The sequence below is a fragment of the Thermobia domestica genome, chromosome 15 (genome assembly GCF_964235325.1).
Source record: "Thermobia domestica chromosome 15, izTheDome1.hap1.1, whole genome shotgun sequence".
Lineage (NCBI taxonomy): Eukaryota > Metazoa > Arthropoda > Insecta > Zygentoma > Lepismatidae > Thermobia > Thermobia domestica.
Window position 1 is genome coordinate 25,415,052 of NC_137468.1, and position 14,383 is coordinate 25,429,434.

At 35.4% G+C, this 14,383-nt stretch overlaps 1 protein-coding gene across 8 annotated transcripts in view; it reads left to right on the top strand.

Moving 5' to 3' along the window:
- The first annotated feature begins 1,378 nt into the window (after positions 1–1,378).
- Positions 1,379–14,383, top strand: part of shep (RNA binding motif single stranded interacting protein alan shepard) — a 197,889-nt gene continuing 184,884 nt past the window's right edge. For 3 of the 8 annotated variants that reach the window (XM_081741452.1, XM_081741461.1, XM_081741456.1), the window contains exons 1-2: positions 1,383–1,615; positions 10,430–10,572. In XM_081741452.1, coding sequence (XP_081597578.1) covers positions 10,438–10,572 — 135 coding nt within the window. In that variant the 5' untranslated portion in view covers positions 1,383–1,615; positions 10,430–10,437. Of the gene's footprint in view, positions 1,616–10,429; positions 10,573–14,383 lie in introns of all 8 variants that reach the window. The other 5 variants (XM_081741462.1, XM_081741453.1, XM_081741455.1 and 2 more) reach the window with 5 other exon arrangements.

Consider the following 14,383-nt stretch of genomic DNA (forward strand, 5'->3'; position numbering starts at 1 on the left):
TCAGAATCAGTCAATGCCAAATTTGGACATCAAATGCAACACAGAAAGTGTAAAAGTATTTATTATAAGTGTTATGCCAATGGTTGCATTTCAAATGCTAATTTTTCGTTGACCCAAACCTTTTTAGGTAATTAGAACACGATTCCGACGTTACTTTATGAATGTACTGATGGGTGGAAGCGAACTCAGATTTACTATCATCACTGTATAAATGCACTCATCATGGGGAACAGAAGTTAATAGTTCTTGATATCCAATCTTACAAGGCTCTCACATGTTTTTTTTTTGGTCTCATTGTGTATCTGTCTTAGCCACTTTCCCGTATCGCAACGCATCGCAAAAAATGCAATAATGATATCTGCACTCATAATGGCAATTATAGTTTATATATCTACTATCGGAAAAAATACACAAATATTGGATTGTGTTGACGCAAACAGGTATGAGTCGTTTATAATGTATTAGTGTTTAATGATTGTGTAATTTCGTCTTCCACTATCAGTTGGCTTCGCTGAACAGACTGTGAAGTGGCAGTGAAATTAACAATTACTTTATTTTCTTATTATTATGAACAAGAACTTTTTGTTCCAGTTCTTGCAAAAAGTGCATAGCGTCCTCAGTGCAAAGGTAGCAGAAATGAATTAAAACTGCTTTGGCTATTATCTCAACTAAAACACTTTGTATTGTGTTGCGTTACACAAATCATTCATGTATGTGGGATTATTCGGTACTAGCCTTCGCTAAAGTTTGTGAATCAATACGTTGTAAATGCTGGATTATACAATTATGAGTAGTATATGATTATTGCAAACGAGACCCATATTTTGTGTTGAATTGACGCAAATAGTACGTATAATTACCTGGAGTTCTACGATTTCTTGAATGGTAATTTTGTTGCCATAATTTCTTACTATTCTAACCAAGAGCTTTTTAATGTTTTATCCCATAACATCAATATGAAAAATAATATAAGGGTAATGTTTAGACAAATAGTTATAACAAAATAGTTTCGTCAAAAATTAGAAAATAAATTTTCAAGCTCGCTGGAGCCACAATTAAGTAAACTGTAACAGCGTGCAAAATATAACGCACAATTTCGGTTTGTTGTCGCAAAATCGTATGAAATGAGATCCCTACTGTGTTACAAATGTTTGCGAAGTTTTCGGGCTGCAATGCAATGGTAAAGGTGGTATAAGCAATAGTGAATATTATATTTATTATCGCGAACTACAATACTAAAATTTGTGTTACTTTCATATAATGTCAGGGATTGGGATGCCTGGTTCAGTTAGTTTAAATATGAGAAAGTTATTTCCGAGTAAACGCGTACTCCGGAAAGAGAGAGTTAAAATGTGAGTTTTCTCGGATCTAATGTGCATCTCGTCTCGTGATGCAGAGCCTGCCCAAGGCGTTGTTTATAGTAAGATGTGGTAGTTCGCGGCGCCGGTGCGGTAATCAGAAAAGAAGTGTGGGAGACAATGATAAGGGATGCTGGTGACTGTAACTGACGTATATTCGTTAAGAGACTGATGCTGGTGCCTTTGAATCGAATGTTTGATGTCAGATGTGTTTGAACAACTAGTTGTGAATTAGTGTTCTTGATAGGATTATGGTGGTAAGTTCACTGCCCTATGTTGATTATTGATAGATACGTTTTATTGCTTAGAATTATATTTAGCTAGGATTATTACATTTAAATAAGCAATGATAGTTTTAGTAAATAAAATGTGAAATGTTCTTTAAATTTAACTAAATGAAGTCGCACCTCGTGCATGCCTTCGACTCGTTCACAAAAAGCAGCATGATAACTGCAGTACCATCGGTGGTATATTGATGGCTGAATGCAATAAGCCTGCCTTCCATGTACAGGCGTGCCTTTGTCAATTAACGGAAAATATATTATCTGTAGTTTATTTCTTAGCAAATATGCGTGATTTTAATACTATCTGAAGGAAAGAAGTTTGAAAGGTTTAAAATAGTTTAAGTTACTTGAATATTCAGCTAAAATAACGGAAGTTAGTAGTTGTGATTTGCAACATAGACCTTGTAACCATTATGTTTGCTTAACACAATGCTGCGAGAGTACTTGCACAACTGAAATTTAATTCAATAGCAGTGCGCAGAATAGCCGAGTGATTAGTCGCTATTATTGGAACTGGAAAAAGTTTACTTGTCTCATACAACGGAACCGGAGTAATTAACGATGTTTTAAAATGTAGGCTTCACTTCGACAACCAATATGTAGCTATGAAACAGTCACATAGTCAGTTAGGAATTTATCGAAATGAACTAACTTATTTAATAAAGATTTTACCAATAATTAGTTTTGTTTTGTAGGGATTGGTAAATTGCTTCTTTATTCTTGGAGGTAGTCAAGTACTGAATCAATTGACTTTAGGTATATTAGTGCACAGTAATACGTCGTATGTTGTATTATTGTTATTTCTGTGATTTCTGGGTAGGCTACTTATATCTTAACCGGTATTCAATGTACGGATTACGTATGGGCCTGCATCATATTATAAGTTTTTGTTCAATTTGGATAAATGAATATTGCTGAACAAAGAAAATGAGTTCTGCATGGAACGTACGTATTATCTTTGCAACATTGTTGCTTGGAATTCAGTGTTCTTTTTCAGTATTTGAAACATGGACTTGCTTTTTGATGTGGAATGAGAAACATTCACACTGGACAAGAAGTTTGTGATGGTTGACTTTCATAAACTGTCTGATTACACATGGAAATCACTATTAGATGATACGGTGCAGATTTAGCATACGGATGCACAGATTTGTAAAATTTACAGGGCATCTTTGTAATAATATTTATTTCATAGGCTGATGTGTAGATAGTCTGAATATGTTGTGTTCTTACGACTGGGATACATATACACTTAAAAATACATTAATGGAAATAGAAATGTTATGCACATGTTCACTCATTAGGTAACTAGTAACCGCAGTATACGAAATGAAGAATCTGAAGTCAATGTACTAACTCATGATGCACAACTAAAGAAATGACCGAGAGATAAGAGATCCACATAGTTGTGAAATTAACGTTAGTAATGTGTTGTTACTTTGTAACACAAATATGCAAACAATGAAATTATATCAGGATATTACCAATAATGTCTTTAGTAATGAACAAATGCATAATTTAAAACCTAAGATAAAGACTTTTGTGCCATATACACTGTTTTGCGCTATCTTTTTTTTATTTTATTATTATTATTATTATTATTTTTTTGTATACTCAATTTGGCATTTATTCCGAAGTTGGGCGTCCATTTTCGCCACGTTTTTTTTTTTTTTCTCGCTGTTATCTCCTTTACACACTTTCTGCATTTTGTTATTAGGTTCATTAATCCGTGCTCTACACAAACTTTTAAAACTTTTTGCTCGTTATCAACGTATTGCTTCACAAATGTTAAAACTGTCAGTTCATTGCCTTTGTACATTCGCCATTTTGATAACACAAATGCTCGTTTTTTTTCCACAATGCAACTGTTCGATTACCTTGCGCCAAGTAGTTCCCTCCGCTCGTCGTATAGTCCCATGTTTATAACCGCTTATATATAACAAATAAACAGATTTTTCGACACTTATATATTACCAAGCACACAAACGATCAAATTATCCATATCTTTCCTGTAAATTTTAAAAGTTTTGCTGGAAACGGACGCCCAACTTTGGAACTTAATCCCTCAATTTTGCTGACGCGCCTGCTCCCTACGAACGCACTCCCTCGTTGCCCCGTGGGCTCCCCTCCTCCCCTGGCTCGCTTGGTTTAACATTCGTGCTTTTTAGTGCATACCGAACACAAATTGTTTAGTGCATTTTGCGCAATAGTTCTTATCGTGTACGTACACTGAAATCCCCGTAAAGTGAGTCTGTACAGAGAAATGCCGGTACCCTCAGAATGATTAAGATATAAAAATTCGAATTACTAGAAAAGAATTATATGCAATGAATTTATGTATTCATGTGTACAATAAATCTGCACCTTCGATACTTTTGACATGAAATTGTCCTTTAAGTTTATGTACTGAGAGCTCATACTTGGTTTTGAGTTAAGTGTTTTAAGTTTTATGCAACTTGTACTGATACGAAATAAATTGAAAAGCTTTGTTACCTTATAATTGCGCTAATCTTCGTTGCGGTACAGTAGTACCTACAATTTCTACTTTAATTTTGTGAGGAAATGATGAAAATATAACCGCTACTGACGAGCACATAGGAATAGTGGCAGTTATGTATATTTTCTCACAAAATTAAAACACGAATTCTAGGTACAGAATTGAAATATGTGGGAGAGTTGCACTTATTTGCAAGGGGCTATAGGCTATGCGACGAACGCAGAATGATAGGTGTTTGAATTAAATTGGGTCCATTGAAGATTAACGCAATATTTGCAGCATAGCGTATTTTAGTCATGATTCTTTCAAAAATTTGCACACCATTGGGTTGTCGATATAAATCCAACCTTTGTCTAACGGACGTCAGACAGATTAGAAGTTGAGTATTTTTAATGTTAATTTATTGCCTTTCGTGTGACTAATTGGTTGACCGCTTCGGAGCTTTATTCGTAGACGAGTTGGATTATGTAGGTTTGGGATGGAGAGAGTGTAGCGTCCCTCAGCACCGATGCTATGTGAGACGTGAACCTGCAGCTGAACATGGGATTCGAATCAGATGAGCCTCCACCGGGAATCGAACTCTGATCTTCGTCGAAGACGTGTACTTTAAATCACATTCTTCTCTTGACTCTGTGCATTACCGTTCATCTGGTCACGAGACTGAGTGCTGTAATGGTTAACGCACCTGCATGATAAACCGAATTAGATGACCATCCTGCAATTATACTCCTATTCCATCCTGCATTAATGTATATACTCCTATTCTTGTACCTCCCCCTCCCAAAAAAAGTCATCATAATAACAATTACTTTCGTTCGAGTCCTAGTTCAGTCGTGCCTTTTTCATTCTTGGAGTTTCTTTGAATTCGCACTTGCAGAGATGTGGCGTGAGAAAAATCAGTTGTTTTCCCCACTTATCCGTGCAATAACTATAGGTGTCGAGCGTATGGAACACATTGTAATATCATAAAGTTAGTCACTTAGTAATGTTCCAATCAATTCTTCCTCCAATAATTTGAATGGCATACGGCCATTCATCCTCAGGGGCACACATTGGCTTAACAGTGGTAAGACTGTTACGTAAATTTTACTAATACTTATGGGTCTTTCCCAAATACTAGTGCCTCTGAGAATGAATGGCCGAATATTACATCGAATACTGGAGGAAAAGTTCAAAGGAATATTATTAGGTAGATGATTTGGTTTAGTTTTACTTATCAAAAACGCTTAGAATACAATTCTACCCGGAACGTTTCAGTGCAAGGTTATTGTGATCCGTAACACGAATCTTTTTAGAATACTAATATTACTAGGTCATTAATTCTCATTTTGTTTATCTTGCTCCCCCTCCACTCATAAATACTGCATATTTCACGCCCCTCGCTACTTGTTAGACTGACCTCATTTGCGATTTCAAATGCAGCATTGAATTCTCAGATCATTAATGATTATAATTATTACGATGGCAAATTTGTATTTTCAGCAAATATTCTGTACTACGGTATTATATTTTGCCACGTTTGTTCGTAATGAGACCACAGTTCTTAACTCTATAGTTATTTTGTGTTTGTACAATGTTAATTTAACGCTTCTTTTTACAACATTCTTAATATTTGTAATTACAAATGTAGTTCTATTATCAGTATTTTGCGCTCTCTAGGTTGAGAACTATTGTGCTAGCCGAACCACGTCATTGTTGGTAAGTAACCCTTCTGTATGCAATCGCTTGTGCACTCATATTAGTAATCTGCCTCCTTTAAAGCTGGCGATTGATGATTAATTAAACACTGCTTTGAAGTTTCAGTTGTTTTACTTGTATTCCATTTTCACTTCGGTGGTAAACATACTTGGGCTAAGAAAAATTGTCACAATTTAAAACTGCTATGAGCATCTTAACATCTTCTGACGAATCTTAAGGCTTTAAGGGCACAAGATTTCAAATTTGTAAATAAGGAGATACCAAGATTCTCATGGTACAGTTCACCCTTATCAGTGGCTGACTTTTTATACGAAAACACACTGCAGCTTTATTCACTGCTTTCAGGTTCTTCGTTTTGCTTTAAAATACCCCTTTAAATATTTTTGTCAGTTCATTATTTTTTTTTCCTAATGCTTCTAGTATTGTTTTCTTCCCAGCTTCTGCTAACCGTTAGTCGTTTGCTTTTTCGTTCCATTCATGTAGTTTTTCTTCATTACTTTTGACATTAATTTTGAATACTTACAGTCGGATTTTGTTCTCTCGTTTGTAAAGTTAACGTTTCTGCTTGGTGTGTACACAACACTCGTCACGACACACTTGGTATGTCTCTCGTAACTTCGTTCACGCTATTCATGATATAGTACGTTTCACTAATGACCCCTAAGTACCTGCAGTATTACTAATTTCGTGCTGTACTGCTTCCCCTCCAGCGTTCATATTAGGACACGATTTCGTTTTCTTCAGTTACCACTTTCGCCGTATAACGTTTGATTTCGTCCCGAATTTTTAACTTTTTCCTCCAGTTAGCGACAATTGAGAAGTATGTTCATTGTTGGCGAATTTAAAAATATTCAAATTTAGTTTTTATAAATCTCTTCCAGAATGTATCCAAAAACGAAGTAATGTGAGCACGTTTTTTATGTTTTTTTTATTTATTATGAATAATAGACAATTTCTCCGAAATCTGTGGGACTTCGTATTTTGCTCATGTCTGCTGTTTGTTTAATTTCGCAGAAAACTTTTAATATGTGCATATATTCATAAAACAACTAAAAACATTCTCAGCTCGTATCACAGGTAATTGTATTTTAATCAAAAAGTTTCAGCGTGCGACATTGAACGTTGCTAAGTGGAAGCAGATGTGAAGGTTCTCCCCTTCTCTATGGAGCCCTTCTGAAAAAAATCAAAGAGCCTCACTTCTGAAAACCTTAACGAATTCAATTTCTTGAGAAAGTTACGATGCACAGTTTATTGGCTTCTCACTAACTTAATTTGTGAATAAAATAAAATGAAATAAATTTTGTGATTCTCATTTCGGCCAGTCTATAGTGTAACGGATGACAACAAATTAAAAGTCTATGGCCTTGAAGCAGAGTTCAGTACACTTTTGAATTGGGGCCAAACAGTGAATCACAGTGATCAGAAATTTCATTACATTACACTTTTAACTCACAGGAAGGAGAACAAAAATAAATCACTGATAAGTTGGATTCAGATTTCTTTGGCCTAAAAGCTTTAAAGATATACATTGATTTATCCCCTAAAAGGTGGCAAAACATAACCTAAAAGGCGTTTTTAGACTCCAGAAGTGGGAGACAAATGCCATCTTTACGTTATATATATATATATATATATATATATATATATATATATATATATATATATATACTTACACTGTACGTATTCCTTCAAATCCCATTACATAAGGTCCAGGTATTTCTAAGAAAGACATTCCAAGTTACCAATAATAATTATTATTGTTACCTTTGCAATAACTGAAACTCGTAATAAAGTGTGCTTAAGATATGCATTTATATGGCCAATAATGACTGTATTTTCTTGGAGAGCCAGAAGTGTATTTATACTCAATTAAACATGTATGACATGTCATAGAAATCCGAGTCCTACTGATAAGCCAATCGACTCTACATCGTAACTTTTTCAAGAAACCGAATTCGTGAATTTTGAAAAGTGTGTCTTCTATTTTAGAAGGGTTCCACAAGAAGGCAGGGAACTGTAGGTATATTTTCAGTGTTCAAGTGTCGTCGACGACGGTGCTCATCGCACACTGAATCTGTTTGACTGAAATTGAACTACTTGGTAATGATACAGGGTAAGGCTGTTTTTGAGTTATTTACAGTGCATTCTATATACAGCTGTATTCTATATAGCTGTTCACGCTGGTCTAGTAAATAGCACATAGACCCAGTTTCGTTTACCAGTGGGAGAATACTAAAAATTTACTTCCACAATCATTCGCTTTCATTACTCATCCGTCTCCTTTAGGCTAAAGAGCAAGAGTGTGGGACGTTAAACTTTTAAAAGAAAATAATTTTTTATGTGTGTTATAGCATCTACAGCAGGTACTTGCTAAGTCAAATCATATTGATAATTAAATACTGTCCAACTTGTGCAAAAAATAGAGAAATAAAAGCCTTTCCCGAGGATTAACCGTAGAATCCCTAGCTTATTTTGATAACTTTCTTTACATTTGTTCCTCTTGAACTTCGTATTGTTTGATGTGGCCTATGTGCTCTGCAGTTCACAACAATAGTAGCAGATATATGCATTATATACGACGCTAGATTGAATCACTGACTCATTCTTCAACAGCTGGCGGAATCTTCTCTACTCTTTGACGGTTGGTCTGCTGGTTAGCGCGTGTGTTTTGTGGTGTACAGATTGCTGGGTTGGATTCTCGGTGTAGCCCCTTGCAATTTAGAACCTGCAATTGTAGATAATACTTTAAATTAGTAGGGCTCGGAAAAATACCCAAGTTGTTTTCCATGACTTTTTTTTGACTGGGAGATTTTGGGCCTTTTTGGGCGTTCTTTTCCCATTATAACGTGAACAGGCTTTAATTTATGCATCATAAAAGTTCAATAACCAAGGATATTCGGTTTCTCCGAAAAGAACAAGGGCAAATTGGTGGACGCAATGTGTTTTCTAGTTGGGACGAATTGTTTTTAAAGCTATTAGAGCATTGTTGTACGACAAAAATGTTTTACTGAGAATTTAATAATGTTAAGAATAACAGTTCGGAAAATGCCGCCTTCTTCTTCTAAGCCTTTTTCCCAGTTAGCTGCGGTCGGCATTTCGGATCGCTGTCTTCCACCTGTTTCTATCTTGTGTCATATCCGCTGTGACACCACACTCTCTCACTTCTCTGGTCGGCTTCCCCACTGACTTCTATAGCATCTACTTGGTGAACTAGGTATTCTAGTTCTTACATGCCCAAACCATCTCAGTCTGCTTTCTTGCTGTTTTTCTTCTACTGGTCTCTCCGGATCACTTCATTCTTAATTTTATCCTTCCGCCTCATAGCATCTTCATCTCCGCAGCATGCAACTTTCTGTTCGTTTCTCTTACTTCGTCATCCAACACTCCGCTCCGTATAGTAAGACAGGTTCTTTAAGGCGTATTGGTACCCTACGGTCACACAACACTCCTATCGCTTCTCTTCATTTCGCCCATCCGCTGCTAATTCTGCTATTTACATCTGCTTCTATTCCTGCATTTTCCTGCAAAACTTATACTGAGTACTTGAATTTCTTCGTCATTATCACATCTTTTTCGTTCAGTAATATTCTTGTATTCTCGAATAAATTTTTCCTGAAAGGACAATGTAAGTGTTCTGTCATAGTTTTACTAATTCTAAGCCCTTTGCTCTCCAATGCTTCTCTTCAGGCATAATTGTAAACTTAGTGTAACGAAATTATCACTTACAATTTGTGCAAAAGTACTACTTCGACTTTTTTTTGAAGCTAAATACACCTTTTATGTAGGAAGTTACGCGTAATAGCCGTTAATACTCGAGTGGGAAAAGGTCGTCAAATATTGATAGTAGTATAAAGAAAGGAAGAATAGATTCTGTGAATAACGAACTTCTACTACCCAAAATGGCCATTTATGGTGTTAACAAAACTCATATTAAGCTATATAGAATATCTGAAGCTTACAATAAAGTGTTTCCCAAATGAAGAACGTGATGATCGAAAGTGTGTATTAAATCAAGTATGTTTCTACCTGTTGCTTGGTTTATTACTATTATTTTTTTTTTCATGTTGACCATGAATTTAGGCAACATGTACAACATACATGACAAGATTTGTAACTTGCAGGAACCAGATAAGGTGGGTAGGCAGCCAGTATGGCCCTAATGACATGTAGGTTGCATATCTTACATTTGCTGGCCATAAGTGAAATGCCAATTTGAAAATCAGTAAAGACAACCAATCCTGAACTAAACAGAGGATTCTAATGACTGTTGTAAAGGCACTTTTTAAGTTGTAAAACCCACTGAAGAAAGACAAGGTGATCCTGGAATAAAATAAATATATATATATATATATATATATATATATATATATTTTAAATAAAATTTCCATGTTTTATTTCAAAAATCCTGCTATTTGTGTGAAAAAGAATCCTCAATCCCAAATAAAAGCTATTTTTCCATTTCTACTCTATGCATATAACAAAGTTATTTGATCTTGCTATTTATGTACTTATATTTGGAGTGTGTGTTTTATTATTGTATCAGAAAACTTATAGGATACTTATTTATTTATTTACTTATTTTGTGGTTTCAGAGAGTATTATGATTGCCTTGCAGAGCATGCAGCCAGCCAGCCAAGCACCCCGCCCAACCCCTGCACCTGCTGGGTTGATGTACAATAACAATTACTACCGTGGTACCAGGGCTAATCGGCCAATGGGTCAAGGCTATGCCAACGTAAGTACTTAATTCAATTTCTCTATTGTAGAAGTGTGCACGTTGTTTCAGTATGTAATTTTTCATTCATATTTCTTATGCTTCTAACATACACTTACGACTCATGTAGAGGGTAGAGCGTCTTCTCATACTACAGAGTATATCATTCACAGTATTTGTTATTTGGAATATGTTCCTGTGTTGGCGACGCCAGGTTGTATTCGAGTATGGGTGTCTGGTCGGTGAATCCAGCTCTCTTGAGGCGACATAGTGTGGTGGAGAACGGCCAATGCTGTAAAGGTTCATGTTGCATGGTTGTCTATCACTTGCCAACTGCTCTGGATTCAAGCCCCAATCGTGGTTGAAGCCCACAAGGATGTTATAAAATAGAGGATCTGCCCATACAGCAAAATCGTGAAACCATACGTCACAGCTTCGCCACACCTACTCTGCTCACTCCGCGCCACTAAGATCGCAATGTTTTGAGTCAACAATCATGGCGGAAACGAGAGTGGCCAATCAGACGTGCCGGCTCAGACGATGCTCGGTTGTTTTTTGGCTTCATTGAGCTCATATGTTGAAGATACGCATGGGTAGATTCTCTATTTTATAACATCCTTGGAAGCCCACGTCCACCATAACTTCTGTTACACAAGGAGGCGTAGTACTCACGTACGTCTCAGGCTTTTTTTTTTATTTTATTTATTTTTTTTTAAACTGAAATCTGGAAGTTGCGTCAGTTCTGAAATGTAAAGTGACGAATTTCGGAGTACTTCAAGATTGAAATATTACATACATTGTGAGCGAGATAAGTATCCAAAAGCTACAGATATAACAAATGTTGTATATAACCTTAAATGTGACAATGTTAAAATTTTCAGTGCCTTTACGGTATCTTCCTATCTTAATTTTATAACAGGTTTAATCGTTTAATAATCTGCTCCTTCGAGAGTAACTTTAATACGGTATATAAGCGACTGTGGCGAAGAGAAAAAGGGTGGCATTGTTTTCACATGTATCCATGTAGGTGAACTTTTTATGTTTCTTTATTCCGCTGACAGAATTTGTGACGGATGCTACTATTAAGAAACAAGTTCACATTACCAATCAATAGATGTCATGGATTTCAACCAAATGATATGGGAGGTGTAAATTCTCATGCGAGAAGCTATGCAGCTGCTTTGTAAATCTAGAGATCTATTGTTTATGAAAATCACGCCACACAGGGCTCATAGCAAGTCATTTTTTTTTTTTTTTTTTTGTTAACTAATTAATTTTTTTTTCAAGTTGGTCACTAAAAGTTACTTTTTTGGGAGTTAAAATGACTTTTTCGTGTTATTTATGTTTTGCATTGGCAGTTTTCTAAGAAAAATATTATAAAAATAAATTGAAAAAGGCAGAAACTTGTTACCCATTACTCTTCTGAAAGCTTCCGTACTTGCTGCCACATGTGAAATAGTCAGCTTTATTCTCACTTCAGCTTTTATTCTTTCTAAAGCACAATGGATGGTTGGTGGATGCTTAAGCTCTCAGGTGGGGTTTAGAACCCTTCTGTGTCTATTCTTTCTTCTATTATGATAGTCTTTTAGTTTTCACTTGTAATAGTTAACGCTCCGTTCAATGTTGTGTTTGTGTGGTTCATCATGTTCGTCTTTTGTTATGCTTCTTGCATGTTCTTCTTAAGAGTAGGTAATGAATTTGAATATTTCATGGGTTTGAGAACTATCAGTGCTAAGTTAAATTTAATGTCTGAGATGAAGAAATTCGGAAATAGGTCAGAACTGTTTCTACTTACTCAGAAGCTTCTTACATCTGCTAAGTCTGCTTACCGTAACTACAAAGCATACTTTTAGAAAGCCTAAGAAAGGAGGAAGCTCAAAAAGAAGTAAAGAAGAAACAAAACAACAAAAACAAAGAGATAGGTGATGGAGAAATTGATAAAGGAAAAAAGGGGCATGAGATTTTGGTCACTTTTTCGTGTGCTTTTGGTCATTTTTCAACTATTTACAAGAGACCAGACACTATGAGCCCTGCGCCACGTATTAATATGAAATTGATATTGAAGTAAAATATCTTTAACAGTTTTTTTTCTTTACTATGAAACTGGTAATACGGTAAAACACAATATAGTTAATGATAAAAGGCGAAAGTCGTGATTAATTTTTATTTAACTATAATCTTACTCAAGGATATATATATATATATATATATATATATATATATATATATATATATATATATATATCAATGGATAGATGAAATCGAGCTGAACAAAATGAGATGCTTGAGGTAAATTCTCATGCGCAGTTTTTGAGAAAAACAAATTTTTGTACCTCAAAAGTATGGCCTTGGCTTTTATTCCGCTGGAACAGATTTTTTGTTTACTATACTACTATATATGAAAAAAGAAGCTGTTAGGAAGTAGATTGCATCTGTTGTTGCTAGTTTTCTAACAGGGAGGCATATTCTACTTGTTTGATTTGATTTGATTTTGTGTTTAGCATCCCGTTCAGCAGCGAATCTGTATGATGCGTCGACCTTCAGCTTAACGTGGAATCCGGACCACATGAACTCTCGTTGGGAATCAAACCACTGAATTACGAGGGAGCTACGTCTAATTTTAGGATCTGACGTGACGATTATTGAAGGCATACTATGAATAATAGAAATAACATTTTTAGTTTACCATTCATGCTTATAAACTTGTAGGAGATGGATAACAGGTTACAGAGGGAAAATGATGAATGAGTTCCTGAAATGAACAGACTTGGAGGCGACTGGACGAAAGCCCGTTCCTTGAGACGACCAAGGAATAGTATCTACCACATATTCACATGACCTGAAATCGAGCCAAAATCCTTTAATATCACAGATGGGCTCTGTACCGTTCACTGTGTACTCTTTATTGATCTCATTTTGTGATGTTCAATACCTTACATAAATCCTGATCCAACCGAAAGTAAGTTATCCAATTTTGAATACTTCCTGTTGTCTGTGATGTCACTATAATTTGTTTAAAGATAATATTTTTTCATCGCGTCACATTATCTTATTATCTTATACGCGTCATTGCCATAAGTACTTTTTTTTGAAAAGCAGTGACAGTTGAGCGCCGCTTTGCAATCTTATCATTTTGTCTCATATGGCTTTCCGTTGAACTCATTCATTGACATTATTTTTATCACGTATAGAAGTACATATAATGCGTACTGTATGAAATGACGTTCTTAGTCAAATATTAGGAAGTAATGAGAGTTGCGGTAAGCTTGTCATAACAGACTTGGCAACACTGCGTTAACATCTCTTGAGTTTAAGTCCTATGGTTCATTTCACAACATGAAGGAGAGCAAAGAATAACAATAATTAATTTTAGTAGAGCAATCGTGTTATTTATGAGAAACACCTCTTTCTATCACTGATTTGGGATTTTGGGATCACTGTTACAAGAGTTTTACTGCATATTATACAGACAAACGTGTTGACTTATCTACGTCTCCACTTTGATCCTGGAGAAACAAAGAAAAGTATATATATATATTCCCTGTGCTGTCAATGTTGTTAATTTTTATTTTGTTGCTGTTGACCATCTGAGCTCAACAGCGACTGTGTACGTGATCTTTTTTGAGAACTTTTCATGGGACATTTTATTCCAATGTGTCGCAAGGAAACCAATGGAATTGTCCGAAAATACAATAGGTGGTTGTGCAATTTCTTTTTTATGCCTATGGTATATAGTATGATATATAGTCCTTTATTTATTTTTTTTTTTATACTCGATAAGTATATAGTGGAGACAGGGAAACTATACGGATTTACGAAGCTATATGTTTTC